The sequence below is a fragment of the Haliotis cracherodii genome, unplaced genomic scaffold (genome assembly GCF_022045235.1).
Source record: "Haliotis cracherodii isolate W230 unplaced genomic scaffold, xgHalCrac1.p SCAF_5, whole genome shotgun sequence".
Classification (NCBI taxonomy): domain Eukaryota; kingdom Metazoa; phylum Mollusca; class Gastropoda; order Lepetellida; family Haliotidae; genus Haliotis; species Haliotis cracherodii.
Genome location: NW_027266308.1, coordinates 40753312 through 40767992, shown reverse-complemented (window position 1 = coordinate 40767992; position 14681 = coordinate 40753312). Strand labels below are relative to the sequence as shown.

General features: G+C 40.1%; 1 protein-coding gene across 1 annotated transcript; it reads right to left on the bottom strand.

The window, feature by feature from the left end:
• Positions 1-4991: 4991 nt before the first annotated feature.
• On the bottom strand, positions 4992-14026 carry LOC139443103 (uncharacterized). The gene is made up of 4 exons (XM_071224042.1): positions 13995-14026; positions 7075-7179; positions 5828-6457; positions 4992-5124 (listed from the first exon to the last, which is right to left on the bottom strand). Exons 1-4 carry the CDS (start codon positions 14024-14026, stop codon positions 4992-4994), a joined length of 900 nt encoding a protein of 299 aa, XP_071080143.1.
• Between the last annotated feature and the right edge of the window lie 655 nt (positions 14027-14681).

Here is a 14681-nt window from a genome sequence, read left to right as displayed (position 1 = left end):
GTAACGGGGAAGTCGTAACACGGCGTGACCTTGACCATTGATGTAATTGTCAACCATATATATGGTCTCAGGTCATGTTCACCCGTCAGTGCAGCCACGCCACCATATCTCCTTTAAAGCTATTAGACGGAGGGGTCTTAATTGCTGTCTCAGTCCTGCATACTGTGATATGGTGCATTGTCCATGATAAGGGACTTGGCAGATTAAGCAGTATATTTTAGTTTTCTCCCACTCAAGAAATACCTTGTCGTTCTCTTCTGTTGTCCTTGGCTCGGAGATAACCCTGACTAGCACAACTACCATGGAGAACGTCCTCCCAGACTGCTTACAGTCCCCACCGGGTACCCACTGACTGCTGACTGTGTGAGAAGCATTTACCCTCGTCTCATCAACAGGCTCACATCCTTCTTCACAATTCTGCTTCATGGTTCGAAGATTATGATTTCGGGGACGAAGGATGTCAGAACGTTCACATAACATAGCCCTCTTTTCACCTCTTATCTTTTTGTATCTGTGTCCATATGTTTGCAAAAGTTGCCTAGCTTGTATTTTGTAACAATTAAATCATGTTCAGTTTCAAGGTTTTTCTTCTAGAGTCTTAGTGACGTGTACTTATTTTCTGAATGCAGTTGAACAATTGCACGTCTGACTTGATTTTTCTCAAAACTTTCCAATTAATCAACCCTCCACGGTTTAAATATGCTCCCCACCTGCCTCGCGTGATTGCTGGAGTTCCGTCGACGGACAACATTTTTCATCTTGTTAAGAGACGTACCAATGTTTTTAGAAGCTCGTTCCAAGTATTTATTAATGGTATACAATGGTTTTTCTCTTTCTGCTTCACATTGAAACAATTCATACACCTTAAAAAATCAACATTAGCCGAGTAGCGGCTGTCAGTCAGAAAGTCAACAATGACATTTACGATGTAGCACGTGCAGTACGTCATTGCGCTGTTCCTCCTACCGTTGTGCCCCCTCCGTTCAAGATGTCAACTTGTACACATGACAACATGATAGTTTCTAAAACATCTTTTTCCAGTGATGGGAAAATAGATAACAAACAACAGGTATTATTGCGTACAGGGTATTCACTGGTGTGTACCGCATGAATTACAAAAATACTCTTCGGTAGGAATAAACTGGGATTGAGTAAAGGTATTTTAGTCTCAATACAAAGGGTTAGTGATTAGTTAATTGTTAATTACATACACACAACGAACAAAGCTCACTTAGATCTTTGGTCTAAGTGAGCAAAACATTATATATATATATATATAGATAGATATATATAGATAGATATATACACACACACACACACACACACACACACACACACACACACAAAGCATCAACATGTTTACAGGGATCCTAATGTGTTCAGAAAATATCTTTAAAACGTCAGTAACATAAACAAGTGCTGTGCGGTCAAAATATTAACATTTCCCAGAATATCATACAAATTGTCATAGCCATTTGAGAGAAATCGATTGACGTCATCCATACACCTACACGTTATCTCAATACGCCCACGATCCTTTATAGTCCAAAGCTATTTTCAAATAGGCTAGAATCGTAAAGTATTACATGACTGACCCTTGTCTGTGGCATTACCCATACATTAAATGCCTTGTCCCAATTACAAAAACTATAATTTCAGGCTCGTAATTGTACGTATAAAACATGAAATACCAAAAAATTGTATGTTCTTCAATATTCCAGTTGGAATTTATATCTATTTATCTATCGATTGACCTTGGTGATTAAACCAACAAGGATTCTTTCCTCTCTCATTCGGATATAAGCGGTATAAAGGTTACACAGACTGAAAGCATAGAAGGCATCAGAAAGTGTCTATTGACGTCAGTTACCGGCTATACGTTCGTTTGTATACAAGTTGCACACAAAAATCTCGCCGACGCATCATAATCCAAAGCCTATACGTTATATGAATGAGTCGTTTATACATTATCAATCTCATTAAAATCAGATCTAAGTTCTCGCTGTTCTCAATAGCGAGATCTAAGATCTGATTTTAATTAGATTGATATATTAGTCCCCTCATTTCCTAAATCAATATTCTAAAAGAAACTGAGTAACAAAACAGCTTTTGTTGGTACTTTCGTTTTTAAGTATTGTTTTACCATTTATACATCTAGTGTAATACAGTCCCGCTAGTTAATGCAATCGGTCTAATATACCATTAAATGTTTACATTACATATATGTGAATATAAACGACAAAACACTTTCCATCATCAAATTTAACTGTGATGAAACCAGGTGTTCCCGTAAAGATGAGCGTATACGGCCCCACCATTCACACGCATATACAAAGGTGAGTTAATTGTGCACCTGATAAAACACAAAAATCATCGGGTATAAGTCCAAATGCAAGGGCATTGCATCGGACAGTTTGCTAACTGGTGTGTCAAATTTGGAAATGTTCCCCACATGTCTACAAACAACATTTTGAAAGCTTCATTAAGGCATTAAATGCCTTACCCTGATCGAGCAACTTTGGGACGAAATGATATAACGCTCTTTGAAATCTTCATAGAATATGCGACCCGTGATGATTCCGGGATAGAATAGGTCTTCAGCAACCCATGCTTGCCGTAAAAGGTGACTATCCTTGTCGTAAAAGGCAACTAACGGGATCGGGTGGACAGGCTCGCTGACTTGGTTGATGCATGTCATCGATCCCAATTGCGTGGATCGATATTAATCATTGTATTGTCTGGTCCAGACTCGATTATTTACAGACCGCCGTCATATAGCTGGAATATCGCTGAGTGCGGCGTTAACAACAAACCAACCAACCAAATCATAGAACTAGCGAGCGAGTGAGTGAGTTGGTTTTTAACGCCGCTTTGAACAGTATTCCAGTTATATCACGGCGTGTCAGCTTAATGTGGGAGGAAAGTCAAAGGTGATACCACGGACACAGGTACGGTGTTGACAAACCTTGAAATATAATCGGGGCGAACCGGGATTCGAGTCTACGATCATAGGTTTCTGGCGTTCCCAAGGGACGCAACTAAATCCGGCGCAAATGCAAACTTTCTTTCATGCAACTTTAGTAGTTTCTGAGAAAGCTTGTCCCCCAAAAGCACGGAGCAAGGGCCATAACTCTCTATAAAATAAATGACGGGACCAGCTTTCGAACTCATATGAGATCATGACCAGTAACATCCGTGTGTACAATTTTATTTCTCAGACTTAAATTTTTGAGAAAATGTGACTCCTTTGAGAACCGGACGGAAGGAAGCACGGACGGGCGAACTCCGTTCCCATATCCCCGCCCCACTTCGTGGCGGGTGATAATAATAATGTGTCAAGCAGTCAAGTTTTACATTCATCAGACCTATACCTTGTACAAGGAGGAAAGAGCACACTTCCTTAAAATGGTAGTCTGCTTTAAGCTGAGTAAAATTTAACTATGTTTTAATTATCCAGTTAAGTCATTTACACCTGCACTGGGAAGCAGTCTGTCTGGTATAAGTGGTTCATAATACTAAAAGGTGCCCTGCATTTAGTCAAGTCGTGACATATTGCTGTGACACCTGACATACATGTGCTTCAAGTGGCATTGCTCTCGTTCAACAACACGACTTCAGAACCATAACGTCACCGGGCTGCTTTATAAATCTAGGCACATGGAAAGTGGGACTTTGCCGAAAGGTCATGTTTTCTATCTTCAACGCCTTCCTACGTGGTTCTTATTTCGCTGTCATGCTCCTGCTACTAGTTGTGGTATGTTAAGGTGAAGAGAATTGAGTTGTATCACATACCTGGCATTGGTAGTGACACAAGGTAGTGGCATGTTTGTGTATGTATATACGGGACCACCTGCACGGGAAGACAATCCATCAACCGTAGCCTGGCTGTTTGTATAACGCACGAGAAGCCTAAAATACTGCCATCTCTCTCCACAACAGTGAATGATTGAGTGGACGCTGTTTTAATGCTGCAGTCAGGTATTCCAGCTTTAGCTCTGATCCAGGCAAACCGTTGACTTAATATTAAACGTCAACACCAGAGTGCATCATTCTCGAAAGAATGAACAACGATTAACTCTGTCGGGACACGATGATGATCATTCAGCCAACTACCCGATCCACTTTATACCTGCATGATTGCATTGAACCACACACATTGCCTTTTTTCTCTATGGGAATGGTGGTGGTGCCCTATAGATAATGTAGAATTGCGATATAGGATAGGCATACAAGCGAACATCTTCCCGAGGCCAGAGAGTTTAATTGACTATAACTAGGCTGGTATTATGGGGTTACATTTTGGCTGGACTAACGCGCAACGAAATCGAAATCCGGATCGTAAACTGTCGTGTAGATTTCGGTCGATTATAGGATTTGCAAAGCATTTGCTCCGCCAACTCGTTGTCAACAGATATTTCTTCAACCTTTTCATGTTTTTAATCAAGGTGATTTGATGCACTTCGCGATGTAAGACCCGTTATATCACAATATAGATCTTGATTATCGATCAGATTTTCTTGACTGGGCGCCGCAATTTTGATTGAAACAAATGCAAGTGATGGAATCTGAATGGTCCATAAGAGAGGCTTAGAAGGGACATAACTCGTAATAACCACTGGTGCAGTAGAAACTGGATGCGATGACCAATTTTAGAGTATTCTGGACGCGGTGACAGGGAGGGGGGAAGGCACCCTCATAAAACGGATGAATCCACGTGTCGACCTCGATATGTATTTCTCTCCACAAAGCATGCTCGTACAATTGCATAGACATAACATGATTAATTAATGTCCGACTCTTCTCAATATTGGTCGACAAAAAGAGAAAGTTACTATTGGAAAGTTGAAACCATCCCTCTTGGCACACGGTGTTGTGGATATTTTATTGACACTCTGCATCTTTATGCACAGATCTAAATATGTAACATACGATCAGCTCTTTTTTGTCATTTACTATCATGCAAGTCAGTAGATATAGATGTACTTTTTGACTTACGATAACAATGGTCTGAGGTGAAGAGGGACGCCGATACTGCCGTCTTCGATCTGATAATGTGCCGTCACAAGATCTCTCTCCACGGGCTGGCTGCTCTGGGGTGTGTCAAGGTTGTAGTAGACCAGTTGTCTGAATAGAAAGTATATAAATCATCAAATCAAACTAGTCATTCAATTACTGAGGAAAAAGCAATTTAGAGTGTCAAACATGAACATATGCCATCAAGCGTCAATAGGTCTGAGCACCAGTAAAGACCCGGGTTAGAATAGATCTTCAGCAACCCATGCTTGCCCTAAAAGACGACTGTGCTTATCGTAAGAGGCGAGTGAGGGGGTCGGGTGGTCAAACTCACTGACTGGGTCAATGCATGTCATCGTATCCCAATTGCGTGGATTGATGCTCATGATATCAGCCATTGCATTGTCTGACCGCCGTCAAATAGCTCGAATATTGCAAAAACAAACACACAAACAATAGGACTGAGTAAGTTGGCAATGTCATTAACAGTTGTTAACAGTTGTTTATGCCTACTGATTGAATGTTTTAATGAAACTGGAAAAAGGACAACGACTAATACAATGAAAGGTGTAAGATTGAAGGTGGTGGAAAAGGCTACCTAAAACGCATACATGAACGCAGACAATGTGGGTATAAAATGGTTCATTCCAGATGCAACTGAGCTGCACGGTTGGAAGTTGAAAATGCGACGTTATATTCTCTTGCTACGTGACCCCTCAATAATGACTGATTATAAATTAACTTGCTTTTAATTTTAAGTGCAAGCGGTAACCTTTAAAGAGTCTCTTACAAATCTGAAGTCATATGCACTTACTGGGATTCCTCCGGTTGATGACAAGGTTTTTCATCAGCACTGCTTAATCCAGCTGAGAGATCGGGAACATGTGCTGGAAAAGCCGGAGCTCGCTGGCAGGGAGGAGCGGCTGGTTCTGGATAGGACTGATGTTGGTAACTCGGCCCAGGAAAAAAGGACGGTTCGGTTTTTCTTAAGAAACTAGAGCCGTGAAGAAGAGTAAACGAAAATGGTTCTGTATTGGGACTCATTTGGACCAGCGGCATTTGACCAATCATCTGGTCCCGAGGTTGAAATGCTGGAGTGCTTCCAAGACTATCTTGAATTGACCGCCCAGGCGTATGACTTGGACTAGCGTTCGTCCCAATGCTATGAAATGATGCCGAAGGGACACACGACGCAGACGGCGCTGGTCCTACCGAATGAACTTGTGAGCCTCCACGTGAAGAATCTCTGTTCATAGAAAAGTCAACGGCTTCATAGCAGCTACCTGCTTCCTGGTCGCCCTGGGTGTCCTGCCATGGTTGGTCTGGTGGATAGGGTTGCCCTTGAGAGGAAGGGCAGAATGGGGGGTAACTCTGTCTTCTCGGTCTACATCCCATGTACCGGAACTGCTGACAAGACACGTCATCATCAAATACTGGGGGATACCTGTTATAATACAAACACATACGTATTGCAAAGGTTTTCAGTTAAGACTGGCACAATCTCAATTGAGATGTATCTTCACATTGAATGTGAAAACAATATCTAAGTTGATGTAATATTTTTCTTTATATATCATACTTGCAAAGCTGAAGCATCACTTATAGTTACAAAACCTGATTTGGGAAAAATATTACTGCTTTGACTTTGGGCCGAATATCGGCCTGTAAGAACACGTTGATAAACACCTTTCCGACAGTTGTACAGTGGTCGCGTGGGATTTCATTTATGTGAGAGCGGATAGCAAGATTTCAGCTATGTATAACTATATTTAACTGTAAATAATAGACCAAATAGATAGCAGGAACATCGGAGTACGATGACACGGTCAGTGAGGCCACACATGCTGATTGTAAACAACCGTTCCTCATAACACGGCCCTTACCACAAGCATGGTACAAACTGCAAAATAAACCGTTGTTCTGAATGCTGATATTGTTGTTTGTTTGTTTGTTGTTAAACGCCGCTCTCATCAATATTCCAGCTGTATAACGGCGATCTGTAAATAATTGAAAACCTATTCTATCCCGGATCTTCACGGGTGGACTGAGGGTGATTAGTACCTGATCGTAAGAGACGGGGCAGGAACATCACTGGCCTGTCCCGAGAGTGCCAACCTTTGGTCCTGACCATCATCAATATCATCTGAGGTTAGGCGCATGCGCTTCCTATATAACAGAAAAAGCACACAGTTAAGGCATGTTATATTGACATGCTCTCTAAAGACAATTATTGTGTGCTGGGGACCTATTCACACCAGTGTTATGGTGCCATTCCTTCAAACTTGTCTCATTAACAGAACAAACTATGCAAAAATAGCAAAGTCGATCCATTTTAAACAGAAACTTGGCTTTATTTCATAAATATAAGCCTTCTTCGTAATGAAGATAAGACGAACGGCTGTAATTAGCGGAAATACCCGATTTTGTGAAATTGCCTATGTTTAATTATTAGTAAAACGCTATTAGGTAAGCCATAAAATGATATTTTTGGATTATTTTCTAGCTTTAACTCTGCATATGGTGTAGGTATAATCCAAAGTATTACAGTGTCGAAAATAAAATAAAACATCTCTTCTTTCCTTCAAACAGCTCTTTTATCAATTACACTGACTGATCCCGAGCGGACCTTGTGTTAATGCGATTTCTCACTTATCGTTCAAACCGAAATTATAAACAACACAAATGGACTTAACAGTTTTTAAATCCAATTTTTATCTCATCTTAATCATAAAAAAAGGTACTCGAAATAGTTCTTCATCCAGGAAGTTGGCAGTACACATGGGTGAACGAATGCTGCAACATTAATATCGGTTTATTAAATAGACCATTTCAAAACAGCAATGCGGTGTACATTTCTGCCCATTTGGCTTTAAAAGTATATTTTGACGAGATATTGATTCAGACTGATTTTGTAAACGATTTCATAGTATCCTTTAACGTGGGCGAGAATGTCAAAGCATCTCTTTAACAGTATAACAGTCGCACACTTAAGACCAGTGACACATTTTAAAGTCAAAGGTGAATGATCCATGCAACACAACCGCTTGACAAGAAATGTACATATGCGAAAAAAGATGCCAACATGTTTTTCAGGGCAAATTACGTGCAAAATTGTGGGTTTATATGTGTTGTTTTTGAATATTGAATGTTAAATGTTGTGAGCTACTGGTAGAGTATTTCACTATGGAACTACCGGGTAAGTGACATCCAAAAGTGGCAAGTGTTTGTTGGTTGTTTAACGCCGCACTCAGCAATATTCCAGCAATATTTGACGGCGGTCTGGACCAGACAATCCATTGACTGACCAGTGGCAAGTGACATACGCAATGGTATACATGATGGTATATAGTTAACGGACACATGAACATTATCATGAATATAAACCTTCAAAAGGAGATGTTCAAACTCATATTTTTGCCACATGAAGGCTTGTATAAAGGTATAATGCCACAAAAGACTTCCATCTGATGAATATATTAGTCAATATGGAGAAGACTGAGTTTGGTTTTAAGCCGCTGTTAGAATATTCCAGCAATATCACGGCGGGGACACCAGAAATGGGATTCATACAGTCTGTGGGGAATCGGACACGGGTCGTCGTTGTAACGAGCGAACGCTTTAATCACCACCCCTCACAGTCTACCCCAAACATGTCATTATGAGTAATCAACTCTAAATTTCTGTTGACGTCCATATTTATATGTATCTTATATTGCACAGTTGTTCTTTCTATAAAATCAGGAATAGTTGCCCTTTATAACATTTAACAGGAACCAAACAATTGCGTTTAGTGAGTGAGTTGGGTTTAACGCTGCTTTTAACAATATTCCATTTATATCACGGCGTGTCAGCTTAATGCGGGAGGAAAGCCCGAAGTGATGCAGTTCTCAGACGTTTACCACTTCGGTGAAACCCACGAGCACGGGTATGGTGCATGATTTATGACGTTGTGGTGAATAAGTAGCAAATGTCCTGAGTGCTACCAAGGTACCCCCCCCCCCCAATTGCGTTTAAGTACCTTTGGCAAGTGGCTACACCTACGCGTCGCTACACTTATCATCAAGAAGTTAAACCATTGTTCAACAACAACAACCCATCCACTGAAATAGTCACCCGTGAAGATCCGGGGAAGAATAGGTCTTCAGCAACCCATGCTTGCCGTAAAAGGCGACTATGCTTGTCGTATGAGTCGACTGACGGAATTGGGTGCTCAGGCTCGGTGACATGGTAGATAAATGTTATCGTATCACAACTGCGTAGATGCTCGTTATGTCAATCACTGGATTGTCTGGTCGATTATTTACAGATCGCCGTCATCTAGCGGGAATATTGCTGAGTGTGGGATTAAACAACAAACAAACAAACCAAAGTAGTGTTTCCGTGTTATGCGGTCGCCAGTACCCCATATACTTGTAAGATTCAATAAAGCATCAGTGCATCACAAAGCTGATTGTACTCCCATGCTGTCCACCAGACTTATAGTTGGTATCGTACAATTAATTGACCCTTCTTTCAGCAAAGATACGTAAGGTTGTGGAAAGGGTTTTTTAGCTTTTAATTATCTGGGATGTTCAACAAAATACCCATTAAAAGTTAACTGGGTTAAAAGGATTGCTTTTGTGAAACTTGATAATTTCTTATTGGGTTCTAATATTCTTAAATTCAGACGTACTCCAACATACAATGCAATGATGTCAAACCAAGCCACACATGCAAAACGTAACATAGGATTTATGAAAATCTGCATTGGGATATCTTGAAAGTCCAAACGTAGGGTACAATTACAACTAAAGAACCCTTACCTGTATCGGTCCTATGCATGGGGTGCTTAGTACTGCCAACGTAAACTAACAACCCCAGCGATCGTACATGCGTTCGTGCGTGTTGCTGTTGGTGCTAGTCGGGACTGATGTCGATCTACAGTGCTAGCCCACTGAGATACCATGACGCAGTTTAACATGAATACCCCACTCAGACACAGTATACTGACTCCGAGACGGCCAGTCCTTGTTTTAGCCCCTTGATACGAGCGCCAGATAGGGTAACAACAAGTACCATCTATTAACGCCTTTTGGTATGACACGGCCGGGGGTCGAACTCCGCTCGGCCTTCCGCTCTCCAGGTGGACGCTCTACCACTAGACCACGGAGGCGGTCCTTTCGACATGGGAACTTTTTATTCTGCGAGAGGTTAGTTTGCAAACGCCGTTTTAGTGTAGCACTTTTCAATTTTTCTCGAGTTTTACGCATTCATGCCAAAATCTTTTTCAATGTTGTAAAAGCAAAGTGAGGCACACGCATACACGTGGATTCTATCTTGAGCGAAAAACAAAATTATTCGGTGATCATCACAGATGACTATCCCTTTTAAATGTCTGCGGATTTAATATTCCCTGACATGTGTTGCAAATATGTGTTATGGTTAAATATAAACAGTGCATACTAATCATTAAACATTTAAGTTTAGAAAATCTTCTTTCAAAGAGGTTTAGTTCTTACATAAATTTCGTTGAACGATACCTGCCCTCGAGTATATGACACAGGCTTACCACAAATGCATTCAATGGGTTGTTTAGGGCGGTGGTCTTGCAGGGCTAATAATTTCATAACTGTTAAATATTGAAACTTAATACTTCATAAACCTCTGAATACACATGGAGGGGCGATCGGGTAGCCTAGTGGTTAAAGCGTTTGCTTGTCACGCCGAAGACCCGGGTTCGATTCCCGACATGGGTACAATGTGTGAAGCCCATTTCAGGTGCCCCCCGCCGAGACATTGCTGGAATATTGCTAAAAGCGGCGTAAAACCATACTCATTCACTCACTCACTAATACACTTGGAATGCTAAAATTGGCGAATAAGGCAATCCATTCCATGGCTTTTCTAAATATATAAAATCTTTTAATTCGAGAATTATAGGACAATGCTGCGCTGAAACGATGTTTGCAATTTGTTGAAATATCGTCTGATTACACGATCACTGAGGGATAAGAACACGTTAGAAATGACCGGTACATAAATGTTCACAGTATATTTACTCTTATTAGCAACAGTTCACGGAGACGTACCGAAGAACGATCTATAAAACCGATTTGGTGGGGTGGAATTCCTAACATAACATGTTCAGCAAAACCACTATGTACATGACACATAAATGGTGTGGTACTTAAATTAACAAGAGGCGCCTGGCTGTACTGGTGATGTGAAAGGTCCACTGGGGTGCCCTGCTGCAGTTTAACATGGGAACCCCATTCCTAGTCCTACTGACTCCGGGCCGACCAGACCTTGTTTTATCGCAATTTATACCGAGCGCCAGGCAGGGTAAAACAAATCACCATCTTATAATATTATTTTTTTCATGACAGACAGACAGTCATAGTTTATTAAAGTGTCACATGGCATGAAACAATAAGAATACATCATATTAAATTTATCATACCATCCAGCCAAGCTAGGCTTATGAGGCACTATTTTAAAACAGATATACACTGGTAATCTCTTACCTCATAGAAAAATAATATAGATTAAAATGTATTAAAATATACAGATATCAATCGACTAAGACATATATTGTGTAAAACGATGTCTCCTGTTAAACATTTCATTAATAATAGTTCATACTAAAAGTTTGATTAACGAGACGTCAGAGCTTGACATGACGTCAGTTAACACAGTAAAAGTCTTATCAGTTTACATAGTAACAGTCTTAATCAGATGATTTAAAATCTGAAAGATTAACAAGATCAAACCTAAGATCATCAACCAAAAGAAAATGAACTTCAGATTCTAGATGATTACAAAAAGGGCACAGTCTCTCATTAGGTGGCGTGAGAGGTTTGTTATAGCGACCAGTCTCAATGTGGAGGGGTAGATTACCACAACGTAATTGCCATTACCAATCTCCATCTTTTAATATCTTTTTTTTCATGACACCGCAACATTCCGCCCTCCGGGCAGACACTCTATCTACTAGACCAAGGATGCGCTCAGATACAGGGCTCAACGTTTCTTATACCCTGTTCACATGCACCTCTATACACATGTGTGTATATGTGCATACGTCTGTAGAAACACACACGTGAGTAAACTTGTCATGTGAACGGGTCTACGCATGTGTGTATATTTACACCAGGAGCAAATTTGCATCATGTCTGGAGCAGGTGCAAATCTAAATGTAAATTTGCACTGTGTGTATATGTTGCAATGTGAACGTTTATGCCAACGTAAGAGGATGATCTAATTTTTATCTGTTCTTTTGCAAACACCAAACGAATTGTCAACAGTTGCCAACTTTTATGCGTATATACAGAGCTGAGCGGACGGTGTTTTCTTTTGGTTTCAAGGAGTCAAAACTTTGTGTACAAATTAAATCAAACTCATGTAGTTACTCGCGAAAATTAAAGTAACTCTCTTCTCATTCAGACTGACAGAACAGACTGACGAACATGTCTGCCTTACACAATTTACATACTTTACTTACACACCTGAGAAGCTTTTCATGTGAACGCATAGTAAATTTACATACACGCACGTATGTATGGTTACACATGAGTAAAATTACTTACGTTAGAAAATGTTGTGCATGTGAACGGGGTATTAGACTGAAAATTTCACAAAGCGAAAGCATAAATGTTCGACAACACACTTGAATAAATGGAGTTTGAATATGAACTATACATCGAATCATAGATGTAACAAACAAAAATCAGGAACTACAAGAAATGCTGTATCGTAAAGTTTCAAGAAATAACCCAATTAACATACAAGTTGACAGATATTTCCGCTTCGTGGAGCATTTAACAACTTTCCTTTTAAGGAGAATAATACTGAAGATAACAGTAAACATTATTTCTTTTTGTTGTGCACGAAATCAACACGTTTTAATTTGTTTGTTGTTTAACCCTAAACTGAGTAATATTCCAGCTACATGATGGCGGTCTGTAAATGATCGAGTATAGAGCAGACAACCCAGTGATTGACATCATGAGCATTGATCTACGCAATCTGGATACGATGGGACACGACTCTTGAAAACCATATTCGTGAAGCCGTTAGAGAAAATTGATAAGACACAACACATGCATTTGTATGTTTGGTCAATGTCAAGTAAACTGGTATTACTTCCTTCCGGCAGGAATTTATCAAGGAATCCAAGTAAAGTGCCCTGCTTATTTTCTCAAGATAGGAGGTATGTTTTAATTCTGGGAAATGGTCTAAAACTGAAAACCTAAAGCATTTCGGTCCCCTTTTCTTGGTCCTGTTTTCATTAGGTCAGCTCTTCAAAATCAGAACATTGGTTATCATTGCTATAGCTACCTGAATTGAGACATTCAATTGGGAAATTTGCCCCGACATTAACTGCAGAGTTCGGGCCGAATAATAGTATCGGCCTCTGAGCAGTCTAGCTTAATCCCTGATCAAGCATAATTAATTTTGTCAACACAGCAAAAGTAATCAGACATGCTACAATAACTATATTGTTTGTTCAAGAAATAATACTATCTCAAAGCTTATGTTGTTTCAATAATCCAGACAGTACATGTAGAGAATACAAGGGAAGTCACAACACAGCTTAATATTCACACATGTGACAGGAAATGTAAACAGTGATCATGCATTTATCAATGCCATTTCCATGTTTTAAAAGTAATCTTTGAGTGTTCTCTTTCTTGCATAATAAACCAATAACCCTAATGCTGCATAAAATATATTTTAATATTTGAAGTTAGAAATTATTATTTTTAAAATTTCGAGGAAAGGGATAGGGGCGTAAATTTTACCCATCTAAGACAGCAATGAGTGAGCTAAGATTTGGTGTCACGTCGACAATGTTCTCCCATTTACTGTAGCGTGAAAATAACGAAAACAATAATAGACAACGCACTAGTCAGATCTGCAGCCGTTTCGGGAGACTGCACAAGATTTTTTGCAAACTCTTACAAGCCAGTCTGAGAATAATAATTGTCCATTATCATACTTACATTTCTGCTGCCGCTTGCCACGAGGAATGCATGAGCAAATGTAATCCCACATACAGATAACCACTTTTATAAACTTTCACGGACGTCGTCTGCTCGCCGGCAGTCCATTGTCACGTGACGATCTGTCTTTGATCACGCCGCGGTCTAAATATAGAATTCACGTTTCAACCTCGAATTAAAAATGCTGGCAGAGTTTGGAAAATTTGTAGATTGTACTATTAACAATTTCTTCCATGTGGAAGAAATAACAAAGATGGTTCTTGTTTAAACCGACACCGCGACTGTGGAATTTCGCAAATGTGATCACAACTCCAGCGGTTATGTTACAGTTGCAGGTGGCAGAGGCGACAATATCACATTAAACAAAGGCATGAATTCCGCAGAACGAACTGTCTGAACTGCAGTGACTCAAATTATGTCAAACCGCGCGGACGGCACAATGTGCACGTGCTCGTCGTGATTTAGTAGATATGCAACATTTTATGGCCGTATATCGGGTTCCGTTTGATTGCAGTTACCTAGTCAGATCGTTATGCGTGTGACGTTGAAACTGGACATTTGTCAATGAACTAATTGTTGGTTTATAAAGGACATGTGTAGAGTACATTTGATACCAAAACATCACACCCAAGATTAAATGGAGAATGGAAAGTTTTGCAGATAGTGAAGTTGTATTTTGCTTTGTTT

Bases quoted from the DNA above. Each gene is read 5' to 3' on its own strand.
- LOC139443103 (XM_071224042.1), bottom strand. From the start codon at position 14,026: ATGCATTCCTCGTGGCAAGCGGCAGCAGAAAT. The intron at 6,458-7,074 runs GTACTAATCACC...GTATTATAACAG, and splicing joins GCCCCGTCTCTTACGATCAG to GTATCCCCCAGTATTTGATG. The intron at 5,125-5,827 runs GTAAGTGCATAT...CTTTCTATTCAG, and splicing joins CATCAACCGGAGGAATCCCA to ACAACTGGTCTACTACAACC.